This window comes from Myxocyprinus asiaticus, chromosome 19 (genome assembly GCF_019703515.2).
Source record: "Myxocyprinus asiaticus isolate MX2 ecotype Aquarium Trade chromosome 19, UBuf_Myxa_2, whole genome shotgun sequence".
Taxonomy (NCBI): Eukaryota; Metazoa; Chordata; class Actinopteri; order Cypriniformes; family Catostomidae; genus Myxocyprinus; species Myxocyprinus asiaticus.
In genome coordinates, this window is record NC_059362.1 from 41,813,931 (window position 1) to 41,836,825 (window position 22,895).

The 22,895-nt window shown below is 36.5% G+C and overlaps 1 protein-coding gene across 4 annotated transcripts in view; it reads left to right on the top strand.

The window, feature by feature from the left end:
* The window catches only part of LOC127409585 (ATPase family AAA domain-containing protein 2B-like), a 137,155-nt gene that overhangs the window by 55,570 nt on the left and 58,690 nt on the right, over positions 1-22,895 (top strand). For all 4 annotated transcript variants that reach the window (XR_007892013.1, XM_051644224.1, XM_051644225.1 and 1 more), the window contains exons 21-24: positions 179-372; positions 1,343-1,502; positions 6,424-6,546; positions 10,539-10,658. Coding sequence is in view for 3 of the 4 variants with exons in the window: in XM_051644224.1 (XP_051500184.1) it covers positions 179-372; positions 1,343-1,502; positions 6,424-6,546; positions 10,539-10,658 (597 nt within the window). In the remaining variant the exon portion in view is untranslated. The remainder of the gene's footprint in view (positions 1-178; positions 373-1,342; positions 1,503-6,423; positions 6,547-10,538; positions 10,659-22,895) is intronic.

Consider the following 22,895-nt stretch of genomic DNA (forward strand, 5'->3'; position numbering starts at 1 on the left):
CAGAAATATAAGTGATTTTTCAGTAAAAGTCTTGCCGTTCACTGCGAGTGAGCTTCTCTCATAGTGCAATGGACCTCTAGATTTTCATTACATTATGATCGAATTTTCAATTTTGGGTGAACTATTCCTTTAAGATGTTCTGAGGGAATAATCGCTGTATGTGTGTATGTATATTCAGTGTGCGCTCTTGAGGTGCTGCCCCTCTCTGAGGACCCTGGCCCTCGACAGCTCTCTCCAGAAGAGCAGAGGCGATTGGTTGACCAGGAGGAGAACACCTTACGGGAGCTCCGCCTCTTTCTCAGGGATGTCACAAAGCGGCTCGCCACTGACAAGCGCTTCCTCATCTTCAGCAAGCCTGTGGACATTGAAGAGGTGCCGTTACTGTGCAATTAATGCCTGAAGGGTCTATATACTCCTCTTTCAATATTTGGATCTATTTACGAGCACTTATGCTTTATTTTCAACCCCCAGACAAAACTAATCTAATGATTGTCATTATACGACAGCTTGTGGGTAGGATCATTACCTGCATCAGTAAATTTCAGAAGGCAAAAAAAAAAAAAAAAATCATCATTAAAAGAGCCAAACATAGTGTGAAGCTATTGAAGCCTGTAATTTTGAAAATAACCATCTAAAAATATTTTTTATAAAAAAGTTATATTATTTAACAATGGAAAAAAAATTATATATATTATTTACATTTTAAAGTATTTTTACACATTTATAGTTTTGCCTTACATTTGTTTGATTTTTAAGAATATTTATATTACCATAATGAGAATCTAATGAGTGCAAAAAAAAAAAAAAGAGCACAAACTGTAAATTATTAATACATCCTTGTAGTTCTTTTAATTTCTGCTGATTTTAATGAATATTTGAATTAATAAGAATCTAATTAGAATTTAAAAAAATGTCTGGATGCATTACAGTAATTCAAATTTTTTTTCGGAATTGCAAAAATAGACGTTTGTTTTTAAACAGCTTTCTGAATAGGTCCCCGATCTGCAGTTGATCGAACAAACAGATAGTCTCGCCCCCAACTCACGTCATTTGTTGAGTCAATGTTATTGTGTCAGTATGGACACATTGCTCAAAACAAAGGAAGTGACTTACTTACATTTGTCTCCGCATATTAAGCTGGGATAAGGGAAAGTATTGTAACAGAAAAATTGACACACGTCAGCTTTATCAAAATAGTGTCACAATGCAAAAAAAAATGTTAATGGTTCCTCTCTCTATATATAAAAAAAGTATTTTTGCGTAACTTTCTTCCTTTCTTAATTTTGGATTCTGACAGGTTTTCTTGAGATTCACCGTATCATTTTTAATGCTTATGTTTTAGGTTTCGGACTACCTCGAGGTGATCAAGCAACCTATGGATCTGTCCACCATCATGCTGAAGATCGACACTCACAAGTATACAGTCACCAAGGATTTTCTAGCAGACATTGACCTCATATGCAGCAACGCGTTAGAATACAATCCAGACAAGGACCCGGGAGGTAAATAAAGCAGTAAGCCACGAAAGGCTGTATGATACAGTGATTTTGCCATGTTAAAGGTGTTCTTAGTTATGTTGTAAAACATTATGCCTCAGACCCCCTTAACTGATGTGAAATCACACCACTTTTATAAAATTATTACATTTAATAATAATAATAACTTTTAATAATGATATATTTGGAATAAACAACTCTGTTTAGAATTATGTAAAAAATGCCACCAGCCAAACAAAGAACCCACCAGCCAAACTTGACACATTTGCATCGTGGAGGAAAAAAGTCAATGATTAATCGGACCGACTTGTCAGCTCTTCACTATAAGATATGAGAATTTGAGGGCAGTAAATGAAGCAATATATTAACCCATCAACTTTTTCCCCATTCAAAAGGCTCTGGAAAATCATTGTCTTTGATCTCTTCACAGAGAAAAATGCCACTATAAAGAGCAATCTCCATAAAACTCATTCATCGGTTAAATGGATTTCTTGCTATTCTTTGGCCATACGGTTGGTCAATAGGGACACTTTTGCAGTGCTGAAATTATGTCATATTTTATAAGTATTTATGCACACACAACATTAACAAGTCAATAATAGTGCTTGTAAATGTATACAGTGTTGAGTGCCGTTGCTGAATTTACTGCACCATGGCAAAATAAATTCTATTTGATCTGAATTGTGAGCTTGCAGTCTGAATGTAATGCGGTATGATGCCAAGGCAACATATCTTTCTGTTGTGTTGTATTTGCTGGCTTTACTCAAAACCAAACATACAGCATGGGTAATGTAGTCTTTGTCATGAACAAATGAATCTTATGTTGAAGTTTAGGTAAGTTGATGATATTTAAATTGTTTTTTGCTCGATGAGCATGCTGCACCAACAAAAAGAGCTTTCAAAGTAAGCCTCCCACTGGGTTTTCCAACAAAGCGTTGCCTGAATGTAAAAACTGTATTTGGTCTCTTCTTTATGTTCCTTTTTAGACTATTCAGGTCCTCCCCTGTAGCATGACAAGCATCCGTCCACAAACGTACTCATCTAATGAGGCCAGGAGCCCCTATATCAAACCAAATATGAATGCATGCATTATTAAAACCAACAAGAACATGTCTACATTAAAACTTGTGCAAACCATGTAATTACCAGCGCTGGGAAACATAGCTGGGAACTTCTCACAAATACCAATTAAAAACAGAATGGCATCGTTGATTGTGAGCGAATCGAGGTGAGAAGGTCGTTTATTATACTTTGATTTCTGAACATGTTATAGGAAGTCTGCAAGCTGACTACCTCCAAACAACAGTTGAGATTTTTTTTATAGTTGGGACTTAACTCCCAGTAGTCTGGATTAATTGGTCAGCCAGTGAAGGTTGTTGGCTAAATGGAGCCAGTGCCTATGAATAAATCATAGCACCCCGTTTGCTGGGGGAACATGGGTCATTTGTTTAAACGCAGCGTCCACAGTGGAGCCACTGAAGGGAGCAGACAAAACGCAATTAGCTACTTTAATAAGGAAACCGAAAGAGGCTTCTGGTCCATTTAGAGCAGGGGAATATGGGATTTAGGATCTGTCAAAATTCTATTTGTTAAGCATTACTCTTCCAAATGTGAGCATGAATATTATTCTTAAAATCTAAGGTGTCCTTCACTCCTTTGTGTTAAACCGATTTTTTTGTTTTGTTTATTCACTTATGCTTTTTGTTTTTTGTTGTGTGTGGCACTTGTGTCATGGAAGTGCAGTACATTGTTTATTACAGGGAGAATACCACACTTTATTGAAGAAAAAGTCTCAGTGATAGTTTAAAAGATCCAGAATTCCGAGAAAATTAAAATCTTAGTTCACGTACGTCTACGATGCACTAAAATGAAATGCTTTGTTGTGGGGAAGAAAATACTTGTTTAGAAAGATAGTATGCCAATATTGGGACATATTACTGCATCGTAAAATTTCATCTTGATTCCACATACTTTAAACTTGATTTTCATTTGCATATTGTAAATTGGAAGTATTAACATTTGGCTAAATTACACATATCATGTAAGGTCTATTTGGAATAGTGGACAAGTTTGTTTAAAAAAAAAATGTTGTGTGTTTATAGCATCTATTTTAAACTTGGCCAGTCAAGCGTTAATGAATTTGGTTTTCTGACATAAGTTTTTGCAGCTTGGCTGTAATAGATTTTAATTGAGATTTTAATTTTAATTGTTTCTTATTATTTTTGGTTACACTTTACATTTGTTAACATGAATTACAATGAACAATACGTTTAAAGCATTTGTTAATCTTGTTTGATGATAATTTCAACATTTACTAATTTTTCATTTTTTGATTAAAATTGTATATGATAACATTAGTTAATGCAGTATGAACTAACATGAACAAAAAATGAACAGTTTTGTTATCCATCCATTATCCATCAACATTAACCAATATTTAGAAATGCTGTTAAAATTCTTTTGTTAACCCCTTAAACTCTGGTGGATTTTTTTGTCTGCCACCCGCAATTTTTCCCACTCAAATTTAAAAGCTCAACGTTCACACATACTGTAGGCTAATTGCAAAAAATGTCTCATTTTTTCAGAAATCCCACCAAATAAAAAAAAGACTCCAATTATTCATAAATAATATTGTATGTGTTTATAAGCTTATGATTTTTTCCCCCCTAACTTTGTAAACATGCAATTCTTGTTCTGTTCACTCTCTCGAATAATAAAAAAAAATCTTATTTCATTCCACTAGATGGCAGCAAACACTAGAATTTCTTTCCTCATCACATTCCATCACAATATACAGATCTGAAATGTAGGTGGCGCTCTAACGCATTTTAGTCCTCACAGATGTGCTCGTCCATAGACATTCAGTCTAATTTTCTGTTTATGCACCACCCCTGTTATTTCATCGAAAATATCAGCCAGTGAGTAGACTAGAAGCTCGATCTAAGTGTCATTAGAAAGCTGAGGTCCTCCCCTATGCAATGGTATATAACATTTTATCATTAATAGTCAAAAACTGATGATGATTTGTTTAGGATGATATTCCTGCTGGATGGCATATTTTCTTCTGGATATCTAAGATAAAACATTGGATTATTCAGCCAAGCAAGCTCACAGACAAGTAAAAAATGGGCAAAAAATTTGAAAACTGCCTATGGTAAAAACAGATATAAAGTTTTTGCTAATTGGGTCTTACAACAGCAGTGATCGGTGCATAAAAAGATGTTTTTATTTGATGACCTATAGAAATCATATTTTTAGCTTTGTGATTCTTTTGAAAATTGGGTTATTGGGGCAACACAATTAACTGTACAGTTACATTCCTGAGAATGAGAGCTTTCATTTGAAATATGAGTTGTCCATTTAGGTGCTATGTGTGAGACATATTTTCATCTAAATATTTCTACCCCATTACCTCTAGGGGGTGCTAATTTTAGGCCTTATTTTGTTGTTTTATGTAACATAAATGCAGAAGTGATGGTTATCTCTGAAAAGTTCAGATTCTAAGCTTTTAAATGATACATCATATGCCTGACTTGTGTATACGGGGACTTTCGTGTCATAGTGCCCCCCTTTGGACCTGCCGGCGGTTCCATAGAATTGTACCTAGTGCATTAACTAATGTTAACAAATAGAACCTTAATTTAAAGCAGGGACTAAAAATGGTTCAAGGAACGAAAACAGAAACTGAATGTAACCGAAAACTGGAACAAAGTGATTTTAATTTGTTCTGGAGTGAAAACTTTTTTTTAAATTCTGGTAACCGGTTATAGCCGGTTAATTTCATTCCTATAATTTTTCTTTCACGCTCTCTGTCTCTCCCTCACACACTCTTTCCACCAAAGAAGTTTAAAACCTGCTTGATTTGATGATAATGCTGTGAAAGGAAGATATACAAATAGTAGCCTTTGCTATCTCAGGGAGCTCCCTGTTCCCTCCCTAACTTGGAAGGGCACCACGTGGCTATTTTGTTGGACAGATAGGCTGCACAACAGGCCATAGCTTTGGAAAATCTAAGTGCATAGTGTATAATAATAATTGTTTTTAAACAGGTTTCCTGAACTGTTCCACTGTCCTCCATTGTTCGGTTTAAGGATAACATACTTAACGTCTTTAATGAGGGAGTGAACTACAATCCCTTGAAGCATTGCAATTTATGTAATCAAATTAAAAATTATGGAAAAATATAAAACTTTTGATTTTAAATTGATTGTAAGTATATAAACAATTTGTTTGTAAAATGTTCAGATACAGTATATACAAATATGTAAGTAGTTTGAGACTGCAGGGAGTCGATTGCATCATTCACAGTGTGTCATTGAAGTGGGCGAGTCGCAGCAGAGCTCTTTTGACGAGATTTGTTTGCTGCGATTTTCTAATTGGTGGATCTTTCTCTGCAGGATCATGTGTAGTGTAGTTATTCAGAACAAATATATTTAAAAAAATGTAAAGTTGAAATAATAATAATGGCTTTATAAGATTAATAACTATCGATTAACAACCTCGAAGCTCACGGTAGGTCTGTCTTTAAAGGTTTACAAGTTATTGTTAAAAATTGATTCCTCTGTGGAAAATAATCAGTTTGATTTTTACTTTCGGAACCAAACTGTTGTGCTCTATACTCTGCCAATCATATCGTCAGAAATTGCCAGCTGTCAACATATCAATGATTCAGTTTGCTGAAAACAGGTCACTGCAAATGTATGTGGGAACGCCCCTTTAGATGTTTGTGATATCATGACAAACTAGGCTGGTGGTACACTAAAACACATCTGTCAGAATTAGCTATGTATTTGAGTTATAGAATGTCGATAATCAGAAACATTACTTGGGTAACATTTATTTTTTAAGGAGCACTAAACCTAAAAGTTTTTGTTTACTGTGAAAGTCTTATTCTCAAGCTAACCCGTTTCTTTTTGTTTCCTCGCAGATAAAATCATCCGCCACAGGGCCTGCAGCCTGAAGGATACGGCACACGCCATGATCGCCTCTGAGTTAGACCCCGAGTTTGACCACATGTGCGAGGAGATCAAGGAGTCCCGCAGGAAGAGAGGTGAAAAAAAAACTTCAGGCCAACATTACTTTGAGCTAGGCTAATCCCAGTTTGCAATGTATACTTCTACCAAGTACGAAAAGTACAGTATGTACTGCTCTGGTGGAAAATGTATTAGTGTGTATTAGTAAGTGTGTATTACTAAGTCAGCCATTATGCCAGTATTTGGACATTACCACTACCATGGTAAAAGCAAAAGGCCTTGAGTTGCTTTTATAAAACGGTGGCAACAACAATATAATAAAGGACTTCGATGTGCAAAAAATTGTTACATTTAGGATAAATAGTTATCAGCATAGGGGTTGGGGGCAATATTAGCCAAAATAGTATGCCATCCAGTCATCATTTACTATTTTGATCATATAATGATGTGACTAATACAAATCTTGCGTAGTTTATTGGTCAGATAGAATGCAAATTGGTATCCAGCCCTAGATTTTGGCATGCTTGCCAGCACTTTGATTAACAGCCATCTAGACTAACATTTGTCTTGGACATTTAATCTTAATAGGCACATAATGTTCCGATCAGTCTCCACTTTAAGAGAAAAAAATACACTCTGAAAAAAGTAAAAAAGACTAGTGTAGTTCACATTAAAGTTTGCAGCGAGAGTCTTGGCTGACAAATCCCCTCCCCACACCTTTAATCACTAGGAGGCTTTCTCCTTGTCTGAGTTACCGCATACTTCAGCATTATGTTCTTTTTGTGTATGCTGAAATGAGAACCTTGTATGGCCCCCTTCTGTGCGCCTCAGGTTCCTTTTAATTTTGCACTGGTTCAGTGTTAAAAGAATTTGGTGGGGTAAAAAATGACCTGCTCAAGGGAAGTGCTGCTAAATATTTTATGTAATGCAGTGGAAAAGTTATAGGTATCGGTATTGCGATGTTAAGTTTGAGGCAGGCCTGCATCTAAATTATGGAGACCTAATTTACTTTAGATTACTTTGTAGTTTTTCTTTGTATATCTTGTGGCCCGTATTGAAAAAAAAGAAGAAAAAAAAAGTGGCTTTCAAATACAGAATGTTTCAGGTAGTTAGAAACTGTCTTTACAAAAATGTACCACAAGTAACCATAGTTTCTGCTAAAATACCATAGTGGTGCTTGCTATTGTTCATACTTTAGCCCAAATGTATGATGCAAATCCGTCATCAGCAGAGTGCTCGAGCACTCAAAGCATGCAGCCATATTTTTCTAACTGCGTATACTTGAAATGATGCGCGTTTGTATGCGCCTGGAATTATGTGCCGCAAGTCACCTTTGATCTGTTGCGGTCACGGACAAGCGCTAGAAGATGTGATCGACAAAGCTGGAAACAACAACAGTGGATGTACACGTCAAGAGCACGTGTGTGAGGAGATCAGGAGATACATTTGTATTACTTGAGTCTGTAGGACTTTAAAGACATTTTTATGTGTCTAAACTCTTGAAGAGAAATATTCCAGTATCTCATGGTCTTAATGGTTAGGGATTTGACCAAAAAAAAAAAAAACGAAATATGAAACTTTGGTGCATAACATGCCCCTCAGTGTTTGAGCTAGTGACATGAATGATACCTCAAATTGTGTATTATTAAGTCTATGAAATTTCCAATGTCCATTTGGTGAAAATCACACGTCTTGTCCCTTAGAAAAGATATAACACACCTCTCCTCCACAAGCCACACAATTTGAGGTATCATTGTTGGACAAGTTACTCAAAAAAGTAATCCACTACAGATTACTGATCATTTATCAAAATTGCAATCAGATTATTTAACTCATTACTTCATGGAAAAGTAATCAGATTACTAATTATTTTCAAGTTTCTTCAAAAACCCAGCAAACCTGCAAAAAATACAACCGTGACACTCAGTTCTTTCAGTACTTTAATATAAACTGAAAAGTACAAAATTACAGCAACATGACCAAGTCACCAACTTGACTAAAGAAAGATCCAATCAATTTCTAAAAATGCAACTTAACTTTCTTATCTCAAACATGCCTAACAATGAAAACTGTAGTATCTTCAGATGTGTGTGCTTGTGTCTGCTATCTACAACCTTCTTTGCTCTGCGTGGCTGTATGTGTATGCTTGTTTACCGTTGTATGCTTGTTTACCTGTGTTTGTGTGCATGTGAACCCTAATAAACTGAAAAGATTTCTGAAAACACATTTGCAAACAGTTTTGATAGTAAAACTGTTGTGTATTTGAATGCTTGCAGTTTATTTTCGTGTGCATGTACTTGTTTGCTTGTGTGTTGCATGTGTATGTGTGCATGTACAGTCCAAATGCTGAATGCACCTGCTCTGTTTCGCTTGTTAATCACATCATATGTATGCCTTCCTTTGAATTCTTTTACAGGCTATGACAACATTTTCATGGCTTAAAAATCACAGGGTTATTCCAGTGGGCTGTCATCCCAGGGAAGTTTTTATAATGACAGGTCCAAATGTCTGCGGTTGTGGAGACATACACTAAACACTCAAACGTCTGTTTAAGTTCAGACTCCATGTCAGCATAAAATTTTTCCATAACATTTACATTGAACAATGAGTTGAGTTGGGCTATCCAAATACCTTGCAAATGTCTTTCTGTCCGGCAGAGGCACGCATCTGCCCGTCACGTGTATCTTTGTAACTATGTCTCCTAAAAGACTGTGACTCCACAGTCAACAGGGGTAGCTTTTCCTCCACCACATATGCTGTTAGAACTCTCTTCATTTGCTCAACTACCTTCTTTCCTGATCCTGAACAAAAATCCAGTCTGGCTTGTTTAGGTGAGGTTGGACCACTCTCTTCTTGGGGACTGGAATCCTCCTTAGCAATGAGTTTTGCTATAGACAGGATTTCTGCGGGTCTTAAAAATATCTTAAAGTCTTAATCCACCCTTCCACAAATTAAGGCCTTAAAAGGTCTTAAATCAGAGCAACAAATCTTAAATTCATAAGGTCATGACATTAAATGTTATGAGGGATTGTTTTCTCGTTGTGTTTAAGTAGAGTGACCAGACGTCCCGTTTTTAAGAGGTGTGTCCCGACAATTCTTTTAATGTAATTATGTCCCGGTTTCAGCTGGTAGACTCACAGATTTAGTTCTAATTACATTTAATATACTCATTTTCCTTCTCGCTATTGTCTTCGGTATCGTTTGCAGAGAAGAGAAGCAATGTCGATGCGTCACACGTTGAGTTGATGATACTTTCATTCTAGTCTTTCAGCAAATCCACTGAAATGTATCTGGTTACCATGGCAATGACATCATGCACTTGGTGCTCGCGATCTTTGTTGTCTTGTCAGTCAGCGCAAGTAGAAATGCACCAATAAAAATTTGTTTTCAACAATGAGCTGAAAGAAGCCGATCCATTTCTTCGTGCAAAATGTGAATATGTAAGCGAGTATTTTTCTGTCACTATTAATGTTCATTTCCCCATGAGCACGGAGGTAAAATACTATATCACATTCAGACAGCTATATTGCACTTTTTACGTAGTACAAGCACTTATATGTTGAGATGTGGGGGTTGTATTTTGAATTTTAGGTTACAGTGTTGTGAATTTTGTGTTTAAATGTGTACCTGACATGGCAAGTCATTTCATAATTACACATGCAATATGACATCATGGATAGAATAGGCTACATGGATTGAATGAATTTGTACATTAAATTCAAATGTGGTTAAATCGTGGAAAAGCTAAATCTAAAATAAAATATCAATTTTCACAAACTATATAGTCTATACATATAATTGTACAGTAGGTGGGGGTGGGGTCTTAAAAAACTGGGCATTTTCACTGCTCAAGACAAAGCAGGGACTCATGAACAATTATTACACAAACAGTCATTGATCATCGAGAAAGCAAAACACCATATTAAAAACCAAGGGAATGTAATCTTCTGAACAGGATCATGTGTAAATTCAGTTACTATTTTGTCTTGTGGAATATATGTGAGAATCTGTTATGTCAAATAGCTTATTCTCAAATTATGCAGTAACTTGCATTCTTTGGTTCTCCCAGGCTCTCAGACCACACCGCAGCCACCCATTACTCCAAGCGCTGTGGCGACCAGGAATCCTACAGGAGAAGAGGTGGGATTAAGCAGTTCTCAGGGTGATGGAGTGGACAAGCACTGCAGCAGTGAGTACATGCACATTACTGCACCCAACAACAGAGATTGTCTAAGTCTGTGACAGCTCTTAGGCTAGACTATTTACAGGTGATCAAACACTGTGTTTGGACTCTGTTTGCTGAAACAAGGTTGACTACTTTGCCTTGCACGGTCAGACACTTTTGCCAACAGCTCTGCCTGTGAAAGAAGTATTTACAAGGGATGGCAGAGTTGTTAGACGGGTCAGCTGCTCTATGGTAGTGCTTTTAAATCTCTGGCTTTTTACTCCAGCCTTGGACCACATAAGGAGTCCACCTAATCTTGCATAGCTAGACTTTTGACTGCAGCATCAAGACTGGTCCACATTGCAGTGCTTTTTTTTTTTTTTTTTTTATCAAGAATTGCCAAATTAGAGAGGAAGACACCATCTGACCTGATGTTTAGAGGTGGGTAAGTCTGAAATCAAACTAATAATAACTGTTGAACTTTGGCAAATCCAGTGATTTGTGAGGCTTAAGAACATTTGCTGTAAACATCACGAGGAATGTTTAATATTCCACTTATGGTCGAAAATCATTGTGCCATTGCTTGACATAATGCATTAGCATAGAGCTATGACTCATTTTGTTGGCTGTATCAGTCTGAAGCCCAAAACGTACTCTACGCAAGAACGTGAACCTCTGTTCACCTACGCTTTTAGCTATGCAAGCTTGATTTCGCGCACTGTCATAATGCAAAACAAGGTTGCTTTGCATTCTCAATGTTGCTGCAAGGGGTGGTGCGTCACACCTTGTTGTGTCACATTCTGATTTTTTATTTATTTACTTTTTTTTCTCCAGTTTGGAATGCCCAATTCCCAATGTGCTCTAAGTCCTCGTGGTGGTGTAGTGACTCGCCTCAATCTGGGTGGCGGAGGACAAATCTCCACGCCTCCACATCCGAGACCCTTAATCCGCGCATCTTATCACGTGGCTTGTTGAGCGCGTTATCGGAGAGACATAGCGCGTGTGGAGGCTTCACGCTACTCTCCGCGGCATCCACGCACAACTCACCACACGCCCCACCGAGAGCGAGAACCACACATTATAGTGACCATGAGGAGGTTATCCCATGTGACTCTACCCTCCCTAGCAACCGGGCCAATTTGGATGCTTAGGAGACCTGGCTGGAGTCACTCAGCACACCCTGGATTCGAACTCGCGACTCCAGGTGTGGTAGTCAGCGTCAATACTCACTGAGCGACCCAGCCCCCCCCCCCACACGCTGATTCATTAAACGTCCAGCAATTATACGTTTTAAAGACTTTTAAATGCTCATCTTAAGAACCGTGTATTCTGCTCCATTCCGTTGGGCTCTGTAACCCCCATTTGGAAAAATGTGGTCATTTTGCACATCTGTTGAACCATCATAGAGCTATGACTCAGTTTCTATCCTGTATAAGAGACAAACATAATTCTCTTGTTTACCATTGCAGAGTACTTTCGATATATTGCATAACCACAGAGTTTGAAAGGACATTGTGCAGGCATGACCCATCAGTGTAGTGCACTGTAGTCTCAGTGCTATTGATATGTGTTGAGAGTGAATCAGCTAGAATTGACGCAGGTGTTGTGACCACAACGCTGAAGTACCTCTCAGAGCAGGGCTTCATTGAGCATCAGAGCAGTGCCCTCTGTTTGCACTCCAGCCAGTAACACCAGCCAGGGCAGAGCTCTCCTTTGGCTACCCAGCAGGTGGAGCTGGATTCTGGAAAGAATCAGAGGCCACAGGGGTAATAAAGTAGGATTGGAACCTACTCTGCAATAAAAATAAATAAAAAAAACTATATTTCAAAGTAGGGCTGCACAAGTAATCAGGAAACAAAAGTTACAGTTACGGGTGTCGTTCACCTAAAAATTTAAATTCTGTCATCGTTTACTTACCATTATGTTATTCCAGACATATTTGCATTACATTCTTCTGTTGAATGGTTACTGAGACTAGCGTACTGCCAAGCATTTCCATTTGTTTATATATTTATTTTTTTAATCCCTTTTTCTCCCAATTTGGAATGCCCAATTTCCACTACTTAGTTGGTCCTCGTGGTGTCACAGTTACTCACCTCAATCCGGGTGGCGGAGGACAAATGTATGTTGCCTCCACTTCTGAGACCGCCAGTCCGTGCATTTTATCACGTGGCTCGTTGTGCATGACACTGCGAAGACTCCGCAATCTCCGTGATCCACGCACAACTTACCACGCGCCCGTAGAGAGCGAGAACCAATAATCGCGACCACGAGGAGGTTACCCCATGTGACTCTACCCTCCCTAGCAAACGGGCCAATATGGTTGCTTAGGAGACCTGGCTGGAGTCACTCAGCACACCCTGGATTCGAACTCGCGACTCCAGTGGTGGTAGTCAGCGTCTTTACTCGCTGAGCTACCCAGGCCCCCAGAATTTTGGGTTTTTGGATGAACTATAACTTTAACTATTCATAAAAAGTACCAGTTACAACATTATTTTTAGGTCTGGTCCTGTTGCGCCAAACTTTATTGTCATGTGTCAATAAATGTGTAATATGTGTAGTCTAAATAAAGAATATGGCATGCAGTTACTACACACAAAATGATTTTTATTAATGTAAATTCTATTAGCTGAAATTAATAATCGAGATTACGATATTACGGGAAATAATTAACAATTACGTCTAGCCCTATTTTAAAATATCACAATATTTTACATCACAACTCTACATCGATATTTTGATGCCAAGATTATTATTATTATTATTATTATTTTATTTTAATTTTATTTTTTACAGTTGTCTTGCTTATATTTCAGGAAAAAAATTGAGCAAATGTACCAAACTAATGCAGCATTAGGTCAACTAACACTCAATTATTTCTATTCGACTAAAATATAAACTGATAATGAGGACATAAGTCTATAACTTGTTTCATTTGTTCAGATCCTCCGAACCACTTGACTGTAGTGGTTTTTGTTTAGAGCGACATCTATGACTCTTCAAAGAAACAGGAAATGTAGCTTTTGTTGTGCAAAGCAAAAAATCCAGTGAAGATAAATTGGAAACAAGCAAATAGAATATTGCCGTATATTCCGGTTTTGAATCATCGCAATACTCAAAACATAAAGAATCGTAATAGTATCGTATAGCGATACCATCCATACTCTGTAATGAGACACACGTACAAATCCATGCAGAAACTGCTAATGCATTTCATCACATTCTTCTCTTATCTCGGCTTTTAACTTTGCCCCAAAAGAGATTGTTGTGGAGGAGTGACTTGTTTAAACTGATCATGTTGCCAGATTGAACTGGAATGTCGTGAATTGTAGAGAGCCACATTACCACCCCTGGCGAGCTAAGCAAGTTTGTACTTGCAGCTTTGCCAACGGGGACTCATTACATTGAGGATAAGTCGTCAGATGGCAGCCATGGGATGCTTCCAGATGCAATTTAGGAGATTAATTAGAAACTATCTCAAACGTAGTGGAGCTGAGAAACAGTCTGACAAAAGTGGAATCTTCCACACACAGGTGATAGGTTCTAGTTTGCATGTTTTTAGCTGTTAATATTCTATGCAGAATATACATGTATTCTTTCATGGAAAATCTGGAAATATCTGGACATTTTATAATTGATTGTCAAACCTGGTAAAGTAATGGAAATTAATAAAATCTAAATGTCATGGATATTCCTGTAGTGGATATTTAAAAAAAGAATATATTAGATTTAAAAAAAAAAAAAAATAATAATTATTATTTCAAGTTGTGCTCAGGTCTAGAATATTAGATCATCAGCTAGAAATGACTTTTTTTGAGTGCAATCTCAAATAAAATTTTGTATAAAAAATTCATCCACGCACAATTCACCATGTGCCCCACTGAGAGTGAACCACATTATAGCGACCACAAGGAGGTTACCCCATGTGACTCAACCCTCCCTAGCAAACGGGCCAATTTGGTTGCTTAGGAGACCTGGCTGGAGTCACTCAGCACGCCCAGGATTCGAACTCGCGACTCCAGTGGTGGTAGTCAGCGTTTTTACTCGCTGAGCTACCCAGGCCCACAAAACTCATTTTTTAACCACTCCACAGATTTCATATTAGCAAACTATAGCTTTGGCAAGTCGTTTAGGACATCTACTTTGTGCATGACACGACTAATTTTTCCAACAATTGTTTACAGACAGATTGTTTCACTTTTAATAGACTATATCACAATTCTACCCAGGCCCCCAAGTTTCGTCTCTTTAATGCTTTAGCTTTTGTCTTTTTTATGTGCTGTTGTTACAGCAATGCACCGCATCAGCAATACATTCCAAGACTATCACTATCGGACGTTATATCCTCTGCTGTGAGTAATGTTCCCATATTTGGAGGGATTAAAGTCTTTTGCTGATTCTGTCTGACACTGCTTAAATGAATAGTTGCAGTAAAAAAAGGTTTAAACTGATAGATATTTACCCACAGTATAATCTTGCAGCTCTGCGCTTTTGAATGAGCAGCAAGGATTGCCCTGATGCACTCCAGTTACGTTGAAGTGTGTCATTCTGCGTTCAGAATGAGCATTAGTGATTTAGTGCTGCTCTGTATTGGAGTCTTTCTTATTTCTTTTCTTACTTTGGTGATTTGGTGCAATAAGATGTTATAGTTATTTAGCCTATTTATTTGATGAATATCTGTTTGTTACCATCATACCATGTTGAAGTGCTGCACTTCGTGTACGTATATCCATCTAAAAGGCATCTGATCGGGGTCACGTGAATGTAACGGAGCTTAATTATACATTATTAGTCTTAACTAGTTGACTAGTTGTTCAAAAAACTGACCGAATACTCCATTATGAAAATAGGTCGTTTTCCTGTTCAGCCTATGTCATGTCAATCATTTTGTGTATTGTTGGGTCTATGCAGTTAATGGTGCTAATACATTTCAGTAATTAATTTTAATGATATTTTTTTTGTTGACATTTTGTAAGATAAAAAAATTGGGGACTGTGTTAAGTCCCCAACTGATGTCTCATTTTAAATCTAACTCTTGAAGTAAAACCTGTTAAGAAGCCTGTTTCAACGGTTCAGCATGTCCTGCTTTTCCTCTTTCTGCCAGAAGATGGGGTATGTTTCTCTTATGAGCCGAGTCTAATGGCCCCTGCCATTGTACAGTGAAGCAGCTCAAGGGGAAAATAAACACAAGGAATCATTACATCCTTGAGAGATGAGAAGGAGGCTTTAAACATTAGATGCATTAAAAAATCTCAAGATGAGATGGGTGCGATTTTGTCTGCCTGCTTTATATTTCTTGCTTGCGAAGATGTGGCATATTAAGTTTAAAACTTAATATGTTGTTAAAAATTTCCTCTTACCTTCCATCTGTTTCATCCAACATCAAACACTCAATTGAGGGAAACCGGCCTTAAAATAGCCTATATCTCCCATGTGATTAATTTTACCTTTGATACTGTCAAAAAAGCCATTAGTAGGGTATTTTTGTTGTCTTTCTCTCTCAGAGGAATTTCACAAAACATGTCCAGATCACATTTCATCCTTAAGACCCCCTTATTATATATAATAGGTCTAAAATAGGCTTAATTTTCTTTGTGCTAAAAATATTATTTTTTTAGGTTAAATATGATGTGGACATGTTCTTCACAATTTTTGTGAGATTCACTCTTCCTGTATTTCTTTTATCTAACTTAATCAGTATTTACTAATTCAAGGCTCAATTTGACACTTCAATCTGAAAAGAAAATTAATATTAAAATTCATATTTTTTATTATTAAAATGATTTGTACTCTCATACTCCTCATGCTAATGCTTGCCATTTGATGACTTTTTTTTTCTTTTGTCCTTGAATCAAATTAAACTGGAAGCAAAAATGTTTACACAACAACAACATTGATATATTGAATGGAAGTGTAATGGATGCCTGCATGTTTAACATTGTGTCCTCCCTAAAATTGCTTATAAGTTCACTGAATGGCAAAAAACGCTAGAGACTTCAGGGTATTTGTGACCAGATGTTGTATTTAAGTTAGGATATTGGGTTGAATCTGACAACAATATTTGGCCAGGTCATATTTCACCACAAGGATGCACCAATGTATCGGCCAGCGATATTTATCGGCCAATTATTGACCAAATTAAAACCATCGACAAATCGGTTTTATGCATGAAAACGCTGATATGAAAAACTGATGGTTAATTTATAATTATCAACACACTTTGTAAAAACTCTTTGAATTCAAATGTACAATCCAGAAATAATGATAGCAACAGAATGTAGAAGGGTTGGCACTCCTAAGAACATGTAATATTAAATTTAAAATAATTCTTGTTCTCATATGGAGGAAAAAACGTTGTTACAGTTTAAGGTGACCAGATTTCTGAAAAATGGGGACATTTCAAGTTCAGTGGTCAATAGGTCGTTGAAATTTCATGTTACTTATTAAAAAAGGGGACAAATCGGATTTTATGTATTTTGACCGTGGTGAATGTGGTGATGTATGCACTGTAAGAAATGATTTTGGTTTAACTTAAAGTAACATGGTTGCCTTAAAATCTTGAGTTTAATTAAAATACAATTTTATAATAAAATAGAATAAAAAAATATATAATTTGAATAAAAAGATATAGTAAATAACAATTGGTGGATTTGTTTATTTTTTATTTTGTTTTACATTATATCAGCGCATTGCCATTGTGCCATTAGTTTACTCAATAAAAACACAAATTCTTATTCTTATCTGAACACAAGCCAACTGATTTGGCAATAAAATAGAAAGTTAACAAATCATGGAAATCATTTTTACAGTGTGATGTTTCATGCTCTATTGCAGGGGTTGGCAACCTTTTTGACATGGAGTGCCATTTTTTATTTTCCTGGTCAAAGGATGTGTCGACGCACCCCTACACAAAAAACAAAACCAAAAAAACATGTGCTTGCAAGCCATTTGCGCATCATAAGCCGATCAACTATTTTAGCCCTTTTCGGTGAATCGCACCTGCAAAAAAACTAAAATTTATTTCCATGTTTAATTCATATTTTGAATAGACTCAGAAGTTTGAACAACACGATGTGGGTTTATGTTTCCTCTTTTAATCATTTAATGTAATTTTGTGTGTGACCATGGTTTAAGGACGGTGTACCTGTATGCTGGGTTGGAAACCTCAAGGATTAATATTGGTGTTTTCCTTATTACATCATGTGTTGTTCTGAAAGCAAAAAAAACAAATGAAACACGGAATGTAGGCTGTCATCCGCTCAGCCTGACCGAAGCAAAGCGGGCGCCTTTACTCGCGCGATTAACCGAAAGTGAAGCGCTGCCGGCTCGTGATGCGCAAATGGCTTGCACGCGCTGCACGAGTATGTTGGGTATACTGCTGTCTCGTCACATTTTAACTTTTTGTTTAGCCTCCCATTCAGCTCATAAAAACACGCTGCATGATCATGAGAAGGATTACATCAAGATGTAGATTGGAATGCAGATGTGGCCAATGCTGGCACTCGTGCCATAGTTTGCCGACCCCTGCTCTATTGAATACTGTAGCCTTTGTCTCAATGATATTCAAACACTGAGGTAAAGTTGATCATTTTTAGTGGTCTAACTGTTTGCGTATCTTATATGGACCTGTTTTTCTTAATTATCACATTTTATTTTGATCAAGTCTTATGCATTATGGTGCTCCTTTTCAGTCACTTGTTTCCCTGCAAGGTGTGAAGTAATCTATGCTGTGATGTACTGACTAACTGTACTTTTCTTTGCAGATATTTTATTATAAATTTGTATATATTTTTCCATGTTATTAATGTCATATTCTTATTTAAAATTTATTTTGGGTATATGTAATACAATAAATGAGCAAATATGTGAGAAGGTGCTTCCTTCAATGTGTGAATATTACTAGTGCGAGAGGGAAGGAGAGGAGATGGTGGGCCAATAGCGCTGATATACACAACACACTGATTAAAGATGAAATTATCGATTTTATTTGTTCATCTGCGGGGATTAATTTGACTACTTTTCATCAGCATGTTATAGTTTGTGTGGTCTGTGCAAGAATTCCAGCATTATGAAGGCCAAACTTTCAATAAAATCCTGCGCCAAATTCAGAACCTGTTATAAAATGCATAACAATATAACTTTATAACATAAATAGCTAGTATGTGCCTTACTTTGAAGCTTATAACAATGATGATAATTATCTTCAATTGCCTGGTTCAGTTCTTAATGGCAAAACTGGCCTGACCAAGTAATCAGTGAAGGAAGATTAATTAATTGTAGCTGCTATAGCGAGCAGCCCCCTCTGTTGGTCAAAATAAACTGCACACGGTAGGCTTTGCTGCTTGGGCAAATTTCTTGCAATGTAATATATTTCACTATGTGTGCTGTTTTGAACACTGAGAAAATGGGGACATTTCTGGGGACAGCTCCAGTCTGGGACAGACCAACAAAACCAGGACTGTCCCTCGAAAACGGGGACATATGGTCACCCTATTAAAGATGGGACAGTTGTGGAAGTGGCACTTACCTATACACGATGAGGTAAAACCATACAAAACACTGAAACTGCCGGAAAATTTGGCTTTGACATCAGTATGATATCCATTAAGGCTGCACGATTGATTGAGTTGAGATTGAAATCACAATATTGGTCTTGCGCGATTACGAATGCTTGAAAGGCTGCTTTTAAAAACAGAACGCAATCAGTGCTTCAGTCATCGCTCCATTCAGCATTGTGTAAGCAAGCGGTGCCCTCTAGAGGTCTTGATGGCATTTTCCATTATCATTACACAACAGTAAACCTTAAAAGGGCATTTTGTTCCTTTGTTAACTTTTTATTTTTTCATGATGTGGTTGACTTTTCTGTGGAGTTGCCCAACATATGCATGATATGAATTTGTGATGTTCTATTATATACAGTACAAACATGTAAAATTTGAGTTTTATTGTTTTGAACAGAGAAAAAAAAAAAAAAAAAAAGAAAAAGCTCTCTTTAAAATTTTCATCTGTCATGTGTTCAACAGATCCAATCCATGTTCAATGGAAATGATTCATTGTTATAACATAGAAAAAGCTTTTGTAACTATTTGCACATTTTTAAAACATAAGTCCTGAGCAAAACAGTGATCTGATGACAAAATAAGGCAAATTAAGTGGCAAAATATTGGTATCGGCCAATAGTTTTTTTTTTTTTGTTAAAATTGGTATCTGCCAAAAATGTTCATATTGGCGCATTCATTTAGCATTTTTAGAATCAATACGATTTTTGGAACCTTGACAATTTTATCACAGTTAAGTACGTGTGTACGTGTGTGTGTGGTTGTCATTGCTCTCAGTGGTGATTCTCAATATTGTAATACAGTATCATTTTACAGTAAATGTGCTTAATTGTCATGAAAATATAATTTTATAAAATAATATCATAATGCAAATATCTTAATGTTACAAAAATAGGCAAAATATATATTATGTATGTAATTTTTGGGTGAAATATGACCTGAACATATTCTCGACAGACTTGATGAGATTCATGAGGTTATACTATTTGCTGCAGATCTATTTGCAGCATGTGATGGCCTATATTTAAAATTAATTATGTTTGTAGACGTTAATGCCAGTACACAAAGCGATATGACAGGAGAGACAATAAACTAACAGTCAGATACAGATGAATCAGCATTCTTGTACCAGTGTTGAAGATCGGCGACAAACACAAATAGCGACATGTTTCTGCAGCATCCCTCTATTGTTCAAGTGATGAGTCAGCCGCCTGGCACAAACTCGTGAAGATGGCAAAATAAGCACTTCTATTATCAAGGTCCTTCATGGGGGAGCAGAAGGGATATTTAATCCCTGTGGCCGTCCAGAGCTGCTCACTTTCCTGCTTATCCTTTCTGTTATCTGATGCCAACGGTTGTGAACCATTGCTCATGCTCTAAATCAGTGCTTCTCAACTGCTTTTGCTACAGGACCCAGATTTTATATCGGACATTAAGTTGCAATTGTTGGTTTTACTTTGGGCATCAAATTGAGACCTAATACAGTACAAAATTGTTTATCGCACTTAAGTAAACAGCAGTGTCCTTAAAATCAGTATTGAAATGTTTAAGTATTACAATGAACTGCATAAGCCCAACTATATGCAAAATTATTAACATGAAAAAGGCTAAAATTGTAGGAAAATTGACCATTTGGGTTTCCAAATGTCTCTTGAATTTCAATACTCCAAAAATTCATCGCACAAAACACATTGTGGTCGGCAATAAAGCACCAGCGTATGGACAACACATGTTTTATATAGAGAGTAACCGTGTTAAGAAGTCCATAGCACATTCAGGATGGGGTGAACACAGTCCAACAGATGCTCTGCTCAGAAAAATATGTGGTTTATTACTTGGATGTCCTCTTATGTGAGATGGCTTACTTTCCTAGTCAGAAATTGGCTTGTGTATTACAGTATGAGTGAGTGCAAATGTTGTTTTTTTTTTTTTTCTTTTTTTTTTAAATCTAGATGATGTTGTTCATGCATAGTGCTCATTTTATCATAAGAAAAATAGGTTCAAGTATTGAAGTTAGCTTATTTTTAACCGTTATAAGGGTTACATTTGTGTAAACACCAGTTGGCTATACATTTCATGTGATTGTCATACTCTTTATTTACTTAGTTAAATGCTACAGTTCAATGAATCGGTTACTTGTTTTTTATGCGTTAGAGTACTCCACCTCAAAATTACTCAAAATGCCCATCCCTAGTTCGCTGTTGAACATTGATACTGGCAGGGAGACATTTTTAAAGTTCAGAGCAGATGTAAAAGTAATGCCAGATTGTTTGTAGTTCTTGGTTTTTAATTTCGCAGACGTCTGGTTCTGCATTTTACTTTCAGATATGTATGAACATTTAGGAAACCTTCTGTTGTCATTAGAAGGCAATATAATATTTTTTAAATAGTTGATAATACATTTAGGGTGTCTGTTAATGCTGCAATTTGTTGCACTCCGGTTACAGTATAAGTACTGCTGTTCTCTGCATTATCCACCATTATTATTATTAACATAATTATACTTACAGTTTAATAACTGCAATGTTGAAAAAAACAACAAGCCACAAAATGCCATGTGTTACAGTGCTTTCACCACGGTTAAGGTGGTTAATGGAAAAAAAAAACATCTGAACATTTACTATTTTAATATTTAAGTTATTATTTATGTAATTCTAAGTAGGGATTGGCATTTTAAGAAATGTTGTAGTCTAGTAATAATCCTAACACATAAAAAACTAGTAAATTCAGGTAGGGCTGAGCAGTTTAGCTTTTTTCACTTCCTGAAACTTCACAACAAATTTCCATTGCGCTGTCATTTACTAACCCTCATGTTGTTCCAAAGCCGTACATATGCCACACATATATTTGACAAAAATATTTGTTTTTTGATAAAAAAAAAAAAAAGAAAAAAAGGCCTGCGGCCGAATCACAGCAGTGCTGATGTAGGGCCATATTGCATTCTTGCTCGTGTGATATTGCTTAATTACAACCCTATGTTATTGTCCACTGGTAAATATATAGAGGTGGTTATATCCAGATGGTTAAGTGACTAGTAAACCAACACTAAGGTTGTAAGTTTAATAGTAGTAGTAACTGGACTCTTCCAGGGACTGCAGAATAACTTTGCCTGTGAGTAAAGCACTTAACTCCAAATTGCTCCAGCGGGACTGGCCCTGCAATTAGTGTGCTGGAAGTCGCTTTGCAGTGTGCGTGATATGGCAAGCAACTTATTTGTGCCCATGACTGCATTTAACGTCCCTCGTAAAAAAAAGAATTACTGGTGAAACATTTGAAACATCTTTTTAAAACAAGTGTCGTTGTTGTGCATATATTGTGTGTTTGCAGTATTGATGGAAAGAACTCTGATCCTGATTTATCACTTTAAGGAATAGTTCACCCCCAAAATGAAAATTCTGTCTTTTCTGTAATGAAAATGAGTTTAGAACGATAAGGATGAGTTAATGAAAATTTTTTTTCATTTATTTTTTTATCTTTATATTTTATGTGCAAATGGGTAAATATAAAAGTGAAATAATATATTCTTACAATAAGCATACCAAGATATGGTTGTGTCCTGGTAAGCTAATTGTACTTGTAAAATTATGTTGCCATATTTAAGGAAGGATTTTTAAATAGTATGAGGTCATAGTTGTCTTTTTTTTGTTTTTGTTTTTTGTGAATTTTCTCCCCTTTTTCTCCCAATTTGGAATGCCCAATTCCC